Source organism: Dendronephthya gigantea, unplaced genomic scaffold (genome assembly GCF_004324835.1).
Source record: "Dendronephthya gigantea isolate DGI-Jeju-01 unplaced genomic scaffold, DenGig_1.0 000001F, whole genome shotgun sequence".
NCBI classification, from domain to species: domain Eukaryota; kingdom Metazoa; phylum Cnidaria; class Anthozoa; order Malacalcyonacea; family Nephtheidae; genus Dendronephthya; species Dendronephthya gigantea.
In genome coordinates this window covers 4,478,596-4,491,163 of record NW_021163011.1, presented here as the reverse complement: position 1 = coordinate 4,491,163, position 12,568 = coordinate 4,478,596, and the positions used below count along the sequence as shown (strand labels likewise).

Below are 12,568 nucleotides of genomic sequence, written 5' to 3'. Positions count from 1 at the left end.
TGACATGCAAATGCTGTATATACCACTTGTCAAAGTTTTGATTTCGCAAGAGTAACGAAATTTTGATGTCGCCAGCGCGACCCCCTGCAGAGTGAGATAACGTGTTATCTCATAGGAAATAACAACTTTTATCCATTTGAAATTATGTCTTTTATGAATAGATATTTCGATCAATGCATAATACAGTAATTAGTACAGACAGTAGAAGCTGACCGCGCGCGTAAACAATGCAGTCGAAGACTGAGTATAAACAGATTTCTGGGCTGCCTATGGTAAAATAGGACCTTCTGGAACATACTACTCCATTAACCGCAAATTTATAACTTGCGTATAAATTTTTTACTAAACACAATTTTTGGTTTTCTGCATTTTGGCATTCAGTCCGAATATATCGTCCGAATAAAAAAATGAGGCGAAGTACTTTTACTTTGCAACCATCAATGAGTTTGACCTTGGCATCATCGCCGGCCGCAAAGTATTATTGTCGGTGATTATTGATGAGTGAAACCTTTTGTCTTTCTGAAATCATTTTCTCCTTGCAATTAGATGATTACAGACAATGAGTCGGCTACAAGTCGGCGTCATATGTAAACCAGGCTTTACGGGCACTCCGCCTCAGACATCAACTGATCAACATTACGCAAGACATCGCATTAATCAAGATTGTGAAAATTGTGGTAAGTCGTCCTTTTCTTCCGTAGTTTTTTTAGTGGTTAGGTTTAAAGCTAATCCATTACACTAATCCCGGCCAATCTATGGTCATCAACATGATGATTCTATAAAGAGTTTCCAGTTTCGTGACCTATATAAGCAGCTTTAGTTGCTGTTCACCAGTAGCGTAGCCAGCCTGTCGATTTGTCCCGCTATGTTAATATTTTTGTGTTCACTTACTGTGAAAACAATAGATTTCTAAAGACATGAATAATTATAATAACTCGAAATTTACATAGCGGGACAAAATCGTCAGGCTGGCTACGCTACTGTTGTTCACATGAGCCCGGTTACCAATATTTAACGAAGCGTAAAGTATTGAAATAAGTTTTAAATCTCGTTATCCGGGCTCATGCATGTGAACAGCCCCTTAGTGGCCGTCTTTGTTAGACGGTTAGAGTTAGACCCTATATATGCTTTTAATATCGAGAATTTCGTTCAACTTATTTGTTCATTTGTCGCCAAAGATTAGTTGGATTTGGAAGTTCGCTGTGTATTAAGAAACATTGCGTCGGGAAAAAGCTGTCGCACTATGTGTTAAAAACATTTTGAAGTCTTTGTCTTCATTGGTCATTTCACGATCTTTTGAAATTGTGATAAAAAATTCCATTGCGAAACAAACGAATTACGAATCGTGCGTTTAAACACAAACGCACGCGAATGCGTCTAAAATAACACAAGAACATGGGGGTTCTCGATCTTTTGAAATTGTGATAAAAAATTCCATTGCGAAACAAACGAATTGTGCGTTTAAACACAAACGCACGCGAATGCGTTTAAAATAACACAAGAACATGGGGGTTCTAACTCCAGCTCAAAATTTGTTGCTGAAGTATGCCACAGTGAGTATACGAGTTGCCAGATTACTGAATAAATAAGCCAAATATTATTACAATAACCTTTGTTCCCAAACAAAGAAATCGGGCCGAATAAAACAATAGCCCCGTTTACACTACACTCGATTTATTGGCACGGCACGGCTAAAATGGGCACCCGTGCCCATTTCATCTGTTCTCGGCCTTTGTTTTGGTAGCCTGAACACTTATAAAATTGGGCGGCACGGGTAGTCGGGTACTAATTTCAGCCGTGCCGTGCCGATAAATTCAGTGTAGTGTAAACGGGGCTAATGTTTGGCTTCTTTTTCCAGTCTGTCCACACGTATCCGGATATTTTAAAAAACGGAAAATTTTTTCTCCGTTTTTAAAAAAATTCGCATCCACACGAAGCGTATTCGAATCGTTTTTGCCCGTCCACACGTGAACGCTAAAAGGAAGGAAATTTGATAGCACCAGGCGTAGAGCATGCGCATTTCCAAGTAATATGAGCGTTTCGAAACGATCGCAGAAGGGTATTAATTTTGCGCGCCTAGATAACATGCAATTATGTTAATTTGGCGGAATTTAAAAACAATTCCGCGTATTCACTTTGGGTTCGCTTTATGCTCGCTCTTTCTTGAATTAAAATGACTAAATGACCAACATCTTTGTGGTCTAGCGACTAGGTCTAGCTGGTGAGACGGGAAGCAACTTCATTATATTCATTCGCTTTTTTAAACACTCTCCGTGAAGGTTTAGCTAGTAACATGAAGCTGAATGCATGCTATTAGACTTGAAATTATGAAATAGGCCAAAGTAAAACAGCCAAGCAATTTTAGTTCACCATCTTGAAGAGATTAGAGATACAAAACACGCGCCGTTAATAGACTGGATCCGATTATAAACGTCATCGAATTCGAAAACCTCCGTTTTCGCCCGTCCACACGTGACACGTAAACACGAAACCGACGTTTTCGAAAAACTCCACTCTGGAGAGCGTTTTTGAAAACCTTCGTTTTCGGTTGCCGAAAACGTGTGGACGCAAGGCCAAAACGGATAAATAACCTCCGTTTTTAAAAAAAATCCGGATACGTGTGGACGGGGCCCCAGTTATTGCGCTCCAATGGCATGAGAGGTCGTTAAATTCATATGATCCGGTCCTTTAGGCACATAATGTAAGTTGCCAGAGAATGAATCATTTTAAAAACACTTCGAGTAGAATTGTAACTAGAGTAGAATTGTAACTAGGGATTGTAACCAGACGTTTGTCCCAACATAAACGTTTTGACTTATGCCGGGAAAAATATAAATAACTAGGTTAAACATTACACTTTATAATGAAACAGGAAATTACTCAAAGTACTCAAATTACGTTAGCCGCGATCATATAAATTATAATTTTAGTTGTTCATGCCATAGACAATCCAAAAGACAACCAGACAAAAGTTTTGTCTAGTTGCAAAGACATGCCTTTTGGATTGTCTATGCTTTGAAAACGATTTGAAAACGCTATCATCGCTTACTGGGCATGCTCCTTAGAGCGAAACATGTGCCCGCAATCTCAACTCCTCTGGAAAAACTGTTTGAAAACTAAACGATTCCTCAATATTTTTGTGAACTTAGCAAAAGGGATAGTTAATAAATATAACAAGTTGAACTGATTTAAAAGCGTTACATTACTAGTCACCCCCCCCGGAATGTTTACACCATGACTGACTGACTGAAATTGTCTGGAACTTTGATAGTTCATGAAATATTACGCCAACGTTCAGCCTATGATAAAATCCCAATTTTAGCACACAAACTGAAAGGATATTTTTTACTTATATACTATGTCTATTTTTCTTAATATTTCACTGCACGTTACCCGTGCTTAGAGACTGTGGTAACACTGCTTTTTGCTTATTGACGCTTCATTGTTTAAACTTCCGACGTAACGCACACCTTGCGCTTTTGTTTATTTCTCTGGTTTTCTGAGCCTTTCTGGCTGAAGTGTAGCCTCCTCCGCAGGCATCTCTTATGTATTTATTTTAGATATATTAGTAATATAAATACATAAGACTCTTATGTACAGGAGGGGTGTAAGGTAATCTAAACCGACTGATCGACGGACTTGTACCGACTACACTCTGGATGAAACTTTGTCAAGTTTATATCGGATCGGTCTATAGTGTCAACAGTATGTTTGTCTGCCGACTAAAATAGCAATTTTACCGACTATAAACCTCAGAGTAAACTTTCTGGGGGGGTGTGACACCCCCCTAAACCCCCCCGTAGCTCCGGGCCTGCATAAGAGATGCCTGCGGAGGAGGCTAGCTGAAGTGTTGTGTTGTATAAATTAACATATAATCTAAATTACTGCACAAATGACGAAGCGGTTATATCTGATGTTGTGACTATTGAGCGACGGTAACTAGTAACTCGGGCGAAGAAAGTGGAAAAAACGAAGCTGTATATATTGGTTACCTGAATACCAAATGAATCCGAAGACGTGGCTCTCAAAAAAAGCTTAGAAAATTATTTGTGAAATTTCATATAGTCAGACATCTCATTAACTACCAGTGATAATATATCAGTATTGGCCTGGTGAACATTAGGGAATAATAATTATAATATCCACAACTAATATCCCCAAGAAGAGAATTAACCAGTACGATTGCAAAGAGATCCAAGAGAAGAGAACCAACTTTAGTATCTTTCAGTAATTTTCTTCCAGGATGACTCTACCAAGCTGTACACATGCATTGCTCTATATTAGTTAGCTCTATATAAGCCGCGGCTAGGTTGACATTAAGGTTAACAAGTTCAGCGATGTCATTATGGTCAACGAAATCGAACCTTTTTGCTGAACAATCATTTTTATCAAGACCTCTACGAATAACATGAAGTAGGCACATCATGCGTCAGTAGCTGATTTTCAGGAAGGGCAAATTGTTTCTCATCTAATTTGTTTTCAACTTCCAGTAACAGGGAATTCAAGGCAAAGCTTTCTAATAGTTTTGCTATTTGGAAAGGAATCTAGAACCTACGCTTACGTCAATATTGTCAGCATTATTCAAGGGCGTGAAATGAGCTGTCAAACCGACCAGAAAATCATTATACGACTTTGCTAAATCTGTATTGGTGGGATAGCCGTCACACAGCAACTGATGATACCACGATTCATTCAACTCTACGATTGACGATATTTGCTTCTTCATATATTTATAATGACTTTGAGTTGGGATAAAATTTTGGAGCCTATATAGTTAAAAACTTATTTTTTCTATCATCATCCGATCAGAATGCTCTTTCAACTTACTGTTCATACCATTTGTTCATACCTTATGCTGGACATTAATTATTATATTACGGCAAAGCCATTAAATCGTCTAAATATGTAGATTACTTAATGGTTGGCAAGTGCACGAGTTGTGAAGGATCGCAATGATAAAAATCGTACCAAGAAGCCAACCATGAAGTGACTTCCTTATTAAATGTGTATATTGAGGTCAATTTGACAACGACACGGTTTTTAAAGTCAACCAATTTTTCTTATCTCATGCGGAATAAGAAGTATAGTTTACCAATTTTTCATATTTTTAAAAACGCAGCGAGCAACAAAATCAAACTGAATTTTATGCGTCAAAACATATTTTTTATACCGTTTAGTTTCTTCGTAATTTTTTGTTCAATAGAATAATGTTATGTGCCGAATGTGGAATTGGCTTGAAATTTGAGAATGCGTTTTGAGTCACTCCTAATTTTTGACGCCAAAGGCAAAGCTAACTATATATTTCAACACAAAAAAAGCCAATCAATGGCTTTTTTTTACACTTGAAAAAATCCAATTAAATTGCATAAAGTCAATTTACCCATACAGTAAACAAGATTTTTATTTCATCATTTTACTATGCATAAATGCCAGACACATATAAAAAATTTTAATACCAAAATAGGTACATTGCTTATCAGCATTTTTTTCTTTTCAGCATTTTTTCCTTTCTGTGAATATCTAAGAAAATGGTTAGAGCCAGAAAGATCCTTATAGCAAACCGAGGTGTATGTGCGTCAAGAATTGTAAAAACATGCAAAGAGATTGGCATTGGCTATACAACGATCTTCACTGAAGAGGATTATCAATCTCTTCACGTCACTCAGTCCGAAGAAAAATATCTTGTGACTTCTTATATGGACATTGACGAGATTATTCGCCTAGCAAAAGAAACATTGTGCGATGCCATTATTCCTGGTTATGGCTTTCAAGCCGAGAATCCTACCTTCCCTCGAAAATGCTCAGAAGCAGGCATTATATTTGTTGGACCAACTGCTGAGAATATGCTGCATCTTGGCTGCAAAATCGCGGCAAAGCGAATCGCGGAGAAGAACGATGTCAGTCTTCCAACAGCACCTTCATCTAGCGTAATAAAAAATATCAAGGACTCTATTTCGTGGGCGACCATCATTGGATATCCTGTTCTGCTCAAGCCAGCAAATGGTGGCGGAGGAATTGGAATTATGTTGTGTGAAAACAAAGAACAGGTAAAATAGACAGTACTGCAATTATGTACAGAAATTGAATAGCAATTCCTCATCTTACAACAATAATTGACGGAACCAGCAAAGTGCGACTGAAAAAAGCGCTTTCGCTACGTACACAAACAGCATGAACATACGGCTGAAATGGTGGGCGCAAACTGACCGTTGGTAGAACACAAAAATACCCCAGTTTTTTATATCCGAATCCAACAATGTTACATCTTAATTTTTCTAAATTTCAATCTCACGATTTCTTTTCAATGCACCACGTTTATTCCTAAGTATCCCTTTCGAAGTAAGATATTAGCATAGGCAACATTGCAGGAGCGATGTAACCATTGGCTATTATATTTCCAGTTGTGCAAGAATTTCCAAATATGTGGCAAACTCTGCGCTAAGGTATTTGGCAATAGTGACATTTACATGGAGAAATATATCCCGAATGCGAGACATATTGAAGTTCAAGTGTTTGGCGATGGCAAAGGTAACGTTATCAACCTAGGTGAGAGAGAATGCTCAGTTCAACGTAGATACCAGAAGCTTATCGAGGAGTCCCCTTCTACGGCGCTGACACAAGAACAACGAGACCAAGTTTGTGAGCTGGCAGTGCGCCTCTGCAAACTAGTGAACTACCAATCAGTTGGGACAGTTGAGTTTATATTTGATGATGTTCAAAAACAGTTCTTTTTCCTTGAGGTCAACACTCGTCTACAGGTTGAACATCGGGTAACAGAGCTTCGTTATTGCATTGACTTAGTGGAGTTAATGATACGACACGCGTACGAGGGAACTGATTTAACACGGTTGTTTTTTCAACCACAAGGTCATGCTATTGAGTGCCGCGTTTACGCTGAAAATGTCTTAAAGAATTTCATGCCGTCAACTGGTTTAATCACCGAGATTAGCTTTTCTGAGGAAAGTAATGTGTCAGGTAGCCGTCTCGTAGACACATGGGTTCAGTGTGGTTGCCTGGTATCATCAAATTACGATTCGTTGCTGGCAAATATCATTCAATTAGCACCTTCACGAGAACAAGCAATCCATTCAATGCTCAAAACATTGAACGCCACCATTATTGCTGGTCCTCTAAACAACCTTGACTACTTCAGAAAGTTTCTTATGACGGATCAATTTGTCAAAGGAGAGACTTATACAAATGAACAAAATTTGTTGACGTACAGTGTCTCGTTTGCTGAGGTTATTGCCCCTGGGCTGTTAACCACAGTACAAGACTGGCCGGGACGGCAAGGTAAAGGGCTGTGGCGTATTGGAGTCCCACCGAGTGGTCCAATGGATCATTTAGCCAGCAGAGTGGCTAATCGTCTTGTGAATAATAAAGAGACGGATGCCGTGTTAGAAATAACCCAATATGGGCCAACCTTGAAGTTTCACTTAGATACAACTGTCGTTATAACAGGAGCATCGATGGAGACTACACTCGATGATGAGCCAGTTAGGATGTGGCAAAGAGTCCAGATTAAAGCTGGAAGCATACTAAAAATTGGCAACCTTAGCAGTAATCTAGGATCGCGAGCTTACTTTGCCGTCGCCGGTGGGATAAACGTCCCAAAGTACCTTGGGAGCCGAGCAACTTTTCCTAACGGTAATTTTGGTGGTTATCAGGGCAGAGCGTTAAAAGCTGGTGACATGATAGCGATTGGAGTGCCTGAAAACAACGGGACTGTTGAAAGGAGCATCAATGGTGTTGCAGACAAACTCGACCCTTCGACTATCACGGGAGAGTATGGCACAAACTGGTCGATTGGAGTTCTTCCTGGTCCGCACGACAATCCCGAATATCTAACCGATCAAGACATGCACATGTTTTACACCACTCAATGGCGAGTCCACCAGAACTCTAATCGCTTGGGAATCAGGCTATGTGGCCCATCTCCGGAATGGGCGCGACCCAATGGCGGGGAAGGGGGTAATCATCCGTCAAACATCCATGACTGTGAATACGCCATCGGTACGGTCAACTTCACTGGCAATATGCCGATAATCATTGGTCAGGATGGGCCAAGTCTCGGGGGGTTTGTCTGTCCGTGTACCATTGTCCAGTCAGAATTGTGGAAAATTGGTCAAGTCAAAGCTGGAGATACCATCAGTTTCTTCAAAATGACTATTGAAGATGCTATCAAATCAAGGCGAAAGCAGAACGAGTATATCCGAACGTTGGAATGGAGCCCCAAAGAACCCGACAGCTCGAATCCGGAGTTTTTCCCTGAAACAAAGTCGGTATTACGCACCATTCCGGAGTCGAACACTCGGCCTCGGTTACAGATTCGCATGGCTGGAGATTCTTACATCTTAATCGAATATGGTCCAATGGTTCTCGATCTTAATCTCCGGTTTCGCGTCCATATCCTGGAGCAAAAACTCCTAAGAAGCAATATCGATGGATTAGAAGAATCCGCTCCAGGTGTGCGATCTCTTCAGCTGCGCTACAACCCTCTGGTTCTGTCCCTGTTGACATTAATCGAGATAGTCACGAAAGTGGATAACGAGATCACGGACATCTCTGATCAGAAAATTCCGACGCGAATTTTAAACTTACCAATGTGCTTCAACTACAGCGGTGTTAACGAGGCTATCGAGAAGTACATGAAATCAGTGCGGGCTCATGCACCGTACCTCCCGTCGAACATCGAGTACATTTTCAAAAACAACGGCCTACAAGGAGTCGAAGACGTCATGGAGAGGGTATTTTCTGCGTCCTACATGTGCATCGGTCTTGGAGATGTCTACCTGGGAGCCTGCTGTGCTGTTCCTGTTAACCCTCTCCATCGCTTGATTACCTCAAAATACAATCCGGCCCGAACGTACACCCAAGAAGGCACGGTGGGGCTAGGAGGATCCTACATGTGTATCTACCCAATGAATAGTCCTGGTGGTTATCAGCTCATTGGTCGCACTTTACCAATTTGGAATACGTTTGGAAACAGCAATCCGAAACTGTTCAGAAAGGAGAAACCGTGGATGCTGCAGATGTTTGATCAGATTCGTTTCTTTCCTGTTTCGGAGGGAGAGTTGGATGTCATGCGATCAAACTTCAAGAGTGGCGCACTGGAGCTTGAGGTAGAGAACGAGATGTTTGATATCGCCGAGTACAACAGGTTTGTGATCAATATGAATATGCTACTTCTTGTTTCCCCGAATCCGAAGACAGTTTTTGCTTTCACGAAACAAGCCGACACCAGTAAACTTTGTAACTTTATGCCAGTATAATGATAAATTATTATATTCAACAAAATGCTCAGTTCATTCGAATTAAATAATTATGTCCTGACTAACACTGCTTAAGTCCATTACAATATAATACTTTATAACTTACGGAAATCCAACTGATGGGTTGATTTTTTTATTTTTGCAGCTTTGTCCATGGACTGTCCAAAGAAATCGAGTGCTATCGTGCTGCCCAAAAAGAAGCGGTGAATACAATGCTAAAAGAGGAAGAGAAGAGCCTAAAGCTTCTTGGACCAGATGATGAATGGGACAGAGATCTGATAACAACACAAAATGGCAGCTCTCAATCTGAAATCAGTCTACCGAAAGGCACTGTCGGTATATTCGCTCCAGTGACTGGTAAAATATGGGAAATTGCTTTATCTGAACCTGGAGAAGCTGTGTTGGAATGTCAAGTAGTAGCCACTGTTGAAGCAATGAAAATGGAGTGTCCGTGTTATTCCCCTGTTTCAGGAACTGTTCGTCAAATTTTAACTGCTGTCAGACAACTTGTCAATCAAGGTGATTTGATCATGATTATCGATCCAATTGCAAATGAAAATTGCGGTTTCGAAGCATGACTTTATATAATTTACGAAACGAAATATTAGGCATATATTAATAGTAGGATATCTATAAAACGAAACTAAAGTGAACAAATATCCAGAAAAAAATAAATATAGAAGTATTTGATTGTACCTATTTAGCTGTATGCACAATTAGGGTCATTAAAGACGTTATAAGTTTGCATGATTTAGGGAAAGATGATGATAATTATGGTTTTAATTATGTCAAGTTTTTAGTTGTTTAAAAAATATACTAATTCTTAAATTTCGATGGTTTTTCTGGAAAGGGCAAAATGCTTCCATAATGAGACATTCCTATATAAATGTAATCTCGTGTGTTAATGCGCGAAACTGCCAGGTGGCGCCCACTCAAAAAAGAAAATCAAACGAAACATTTTTTGGAGACGGAGCGCTTTCTCTTATATGTTTTTTTGTACAGTTCATCTTGTACAGAGGGGAAATTTCACGAAGAGCGCGAAAATATACATAAATAAACAAAGCAAATTCTGACACATGCGTGTGATTCTGAAAAAAGTATAACAAACTTTCTAATTTTTTTTGCACAGAAAAAAAAATAAGGTTTATTATCATATCAGGCAACGCGACGGATAAATGGTTCATATGGGACATAGATGCCGAATCTTTTTGTTGAGGGGAACAGGGAGGAGGGACACAGCACCTGCACCTTCCTCTAATCAGTGCATGCTCAGACTGTAGAGGTATCCGTAAATTATTTATTATAACTCCTTTTTACAAAACATACAATATATCAACCAGTCAGACAACAGACCTTTTCGGTAATTACGTCACAACATAATTTGCATCTTGTGAGAGTAAAACTTGAAATCCATCTCATTTAAGTGGTTCTAAATTTAAAATGTTGTGATGTTAAAATGTTGTGATATAATTACCAAAAAGGTCTATTGGAAATGTATGAAATAATTTATACTCCACTATACTCGTTCGAAATATTTAATGGTGTAAATGACAATATTTAATTTAGCAAATGTTTTCTTCCTGCTTGCAAGACCTTCTTATCAAACACAGGAAGTTTTATCTTGGTGTTGTGTTGATAGAATGGGTTCATCATCACCTGCAGTGCAAGGAAACAAAAACAATTATCATAGGTGTACGAGATAGGGGGGGGCACTTAATATACCTATAAATTGATATACCTTGATAAATGTCTCATAAACTTCATTAAAGAAGTTCTTTATTCCATCTTCATTTTTTACATCATGCAAGACCATGAATCTCATTCTTAAAGAATGTTAAGGATGATTTTTTCTATTTATATAAACATAATTTACGAAAAAAACTTTGTGTTGAACCATTAAGAAAACTTGACATTCTTATGCTATTTTCAAGGGTGTATTTAATCATGTTATTAAATGTCCAAGAAAAGGATATCTCCAGCAGTAACAAAGGAAGAAACAAACCATTCATTAAATCTGTCAACAACTTTTAGATACCTGAAAGGAAAGAGAACATGTACATAGCCTCCCTAGCCTAAACTATGTTCATCAAAACTACAATACCTATTTTTAAGGACACAAGTATCCTTACATGTTATTTGTACTCCACATCATTTCATCAACAAGATCAAGGGCTGCATGAACAACAAACTGATGTAGATGAGGATCACTACTTTTCTAATAAAAATATGTAAATTTTTGGTAACACATTTCTTTTTGGTAATTCATCATTCATGCGATTACAAATTTGGTCAGTAAGTTGTATACAATAATATACCTGTATGTTATTGAGTCACACAGACAAGCAAAACTATAAGGAATTTTGGAAAGCTGTAACGCGACAATGGTCACAAAATTATTCAAGTACAAAGTGCAAGGCGCATGAAATGCATTAGATTTGCTTAGAGACTTTTGTAGTATTCTCCATTCTGTGGCTCTACCCAAGACCAATGGGGTTTGCAATAGGTATATACTTGTGGGTGTGTGTTTAAACATGCCTTGCCCCACCCCTCATATCTATAACCATTGAAATCACGTTGCTGAATAACAAATAACAAGTCATATTATATAATTTCAGTATTAAAATACTAATCATGTGACATGTGATATTTCAAAATTGCAAGTGCAGAATAGTTGAGGCAGGGCTTCCACAACTTATTTGCACATGGCAGTCCTCCTAGGGGGATGGCTGTGGCAAAAGAGTGAAACAAAGAACTTTTGAAAAGAATGCATAAAATATTCTGTAAAAACAGCCCTTCCCTCCCTTTTGGTTGTCATTTGGAAGGAAATTTCCTTCCCTTATGGAAGCCCTGAGTTGAGAGAAGAGTGTGCCGCTGAGTCCTGGGCACCATCAACTGACAACTGGCGGCACCCACCATTTTCAGCAAGAGAAACTGAGAAACCGCCAAAAAGAATGATGATAAAAAGTTCTACCTTCATCTGATCTCGACCAGATTCTGCACCGGAGTGACTAGACTTCATTTGGTGGGTAAACTCTGTTTCATAAACAGGGTTATCATTGTGCCCCACAATTGCAAAATAGTAAAAACCAGACATTTAATTGCACTTATTACTTTGTTTCTAAATATTTTATTCTTGAACAAATTATATCAAAATCACAAAAAAACTAACGAAAATTACAAGAAAACGTCCATGTTGATATCTTATGTATCCCAGATGACAGCGCGAATTTGGGCATTTCGGACTTCTGACTTTCCATGGGTACCGTGGTTGATGGCTGAAATAGATACACATACGA

The 12,568-nt window shown here is 38.8% G+C and overlaps 2 protein-coding genes across 2 annotated transcripts; one reads left to right on the top strand and one right to left on the bottom strand.

Moving 5' to 3' along the window:
- Window positions 1-564: 564 nt before the first annotated feature.
- On the top strand, window positions 565-10,035 carry LOC114529032 (urea amidolyase-like). Its single transcript, XM_028550761.1, has 4 exons — window positions 565-677; window positions 5,498-6,047; window positions 6,402-9,160; window positions 9,418-10,035. Exons 2-4 carry the CDS (start codon window positions 5,529-5,531, stop codon window positions 9,848-9,850), a joined length of 3,711 nt encoding a protein of 1,236 aa, XP_028406562.1. The 5' UTR covers window positions 565-677; window positions 5,498-5,528; the 3' UTR covers window positions 9,851-10,035.
- Window positions 10,036-10,720: 685 nt separating this feature from the next.
- LOC114526600 (trafficking protein particle complex subunit 2-like) lies at window positions 10,721-12,471 on the bottom strand. Its single transcript, XM_028548198.1, has 5 exons — window positions 12,244-12,471; window positions 11,402-11,487; window positions 11,246-11,307; window positions 11,011-11,096; window positions 10,721-10,928 (listed from the first exon to the last, which is right to left on the bottom strand). Exons 1-5 carry the CDS (start codon window positions 12,364-12,366, stop codon window positions 10,830-10,832), a joined length of 456 nt encoding a protein of 151 aa, XP_028403999.1. The 5' UTR covers window positions 12,367-12,471; the 3' UTR covers window positions 10,721-10,829.
- Window positions 12,472-12,568: the final 97 nt, after the last annotated feature.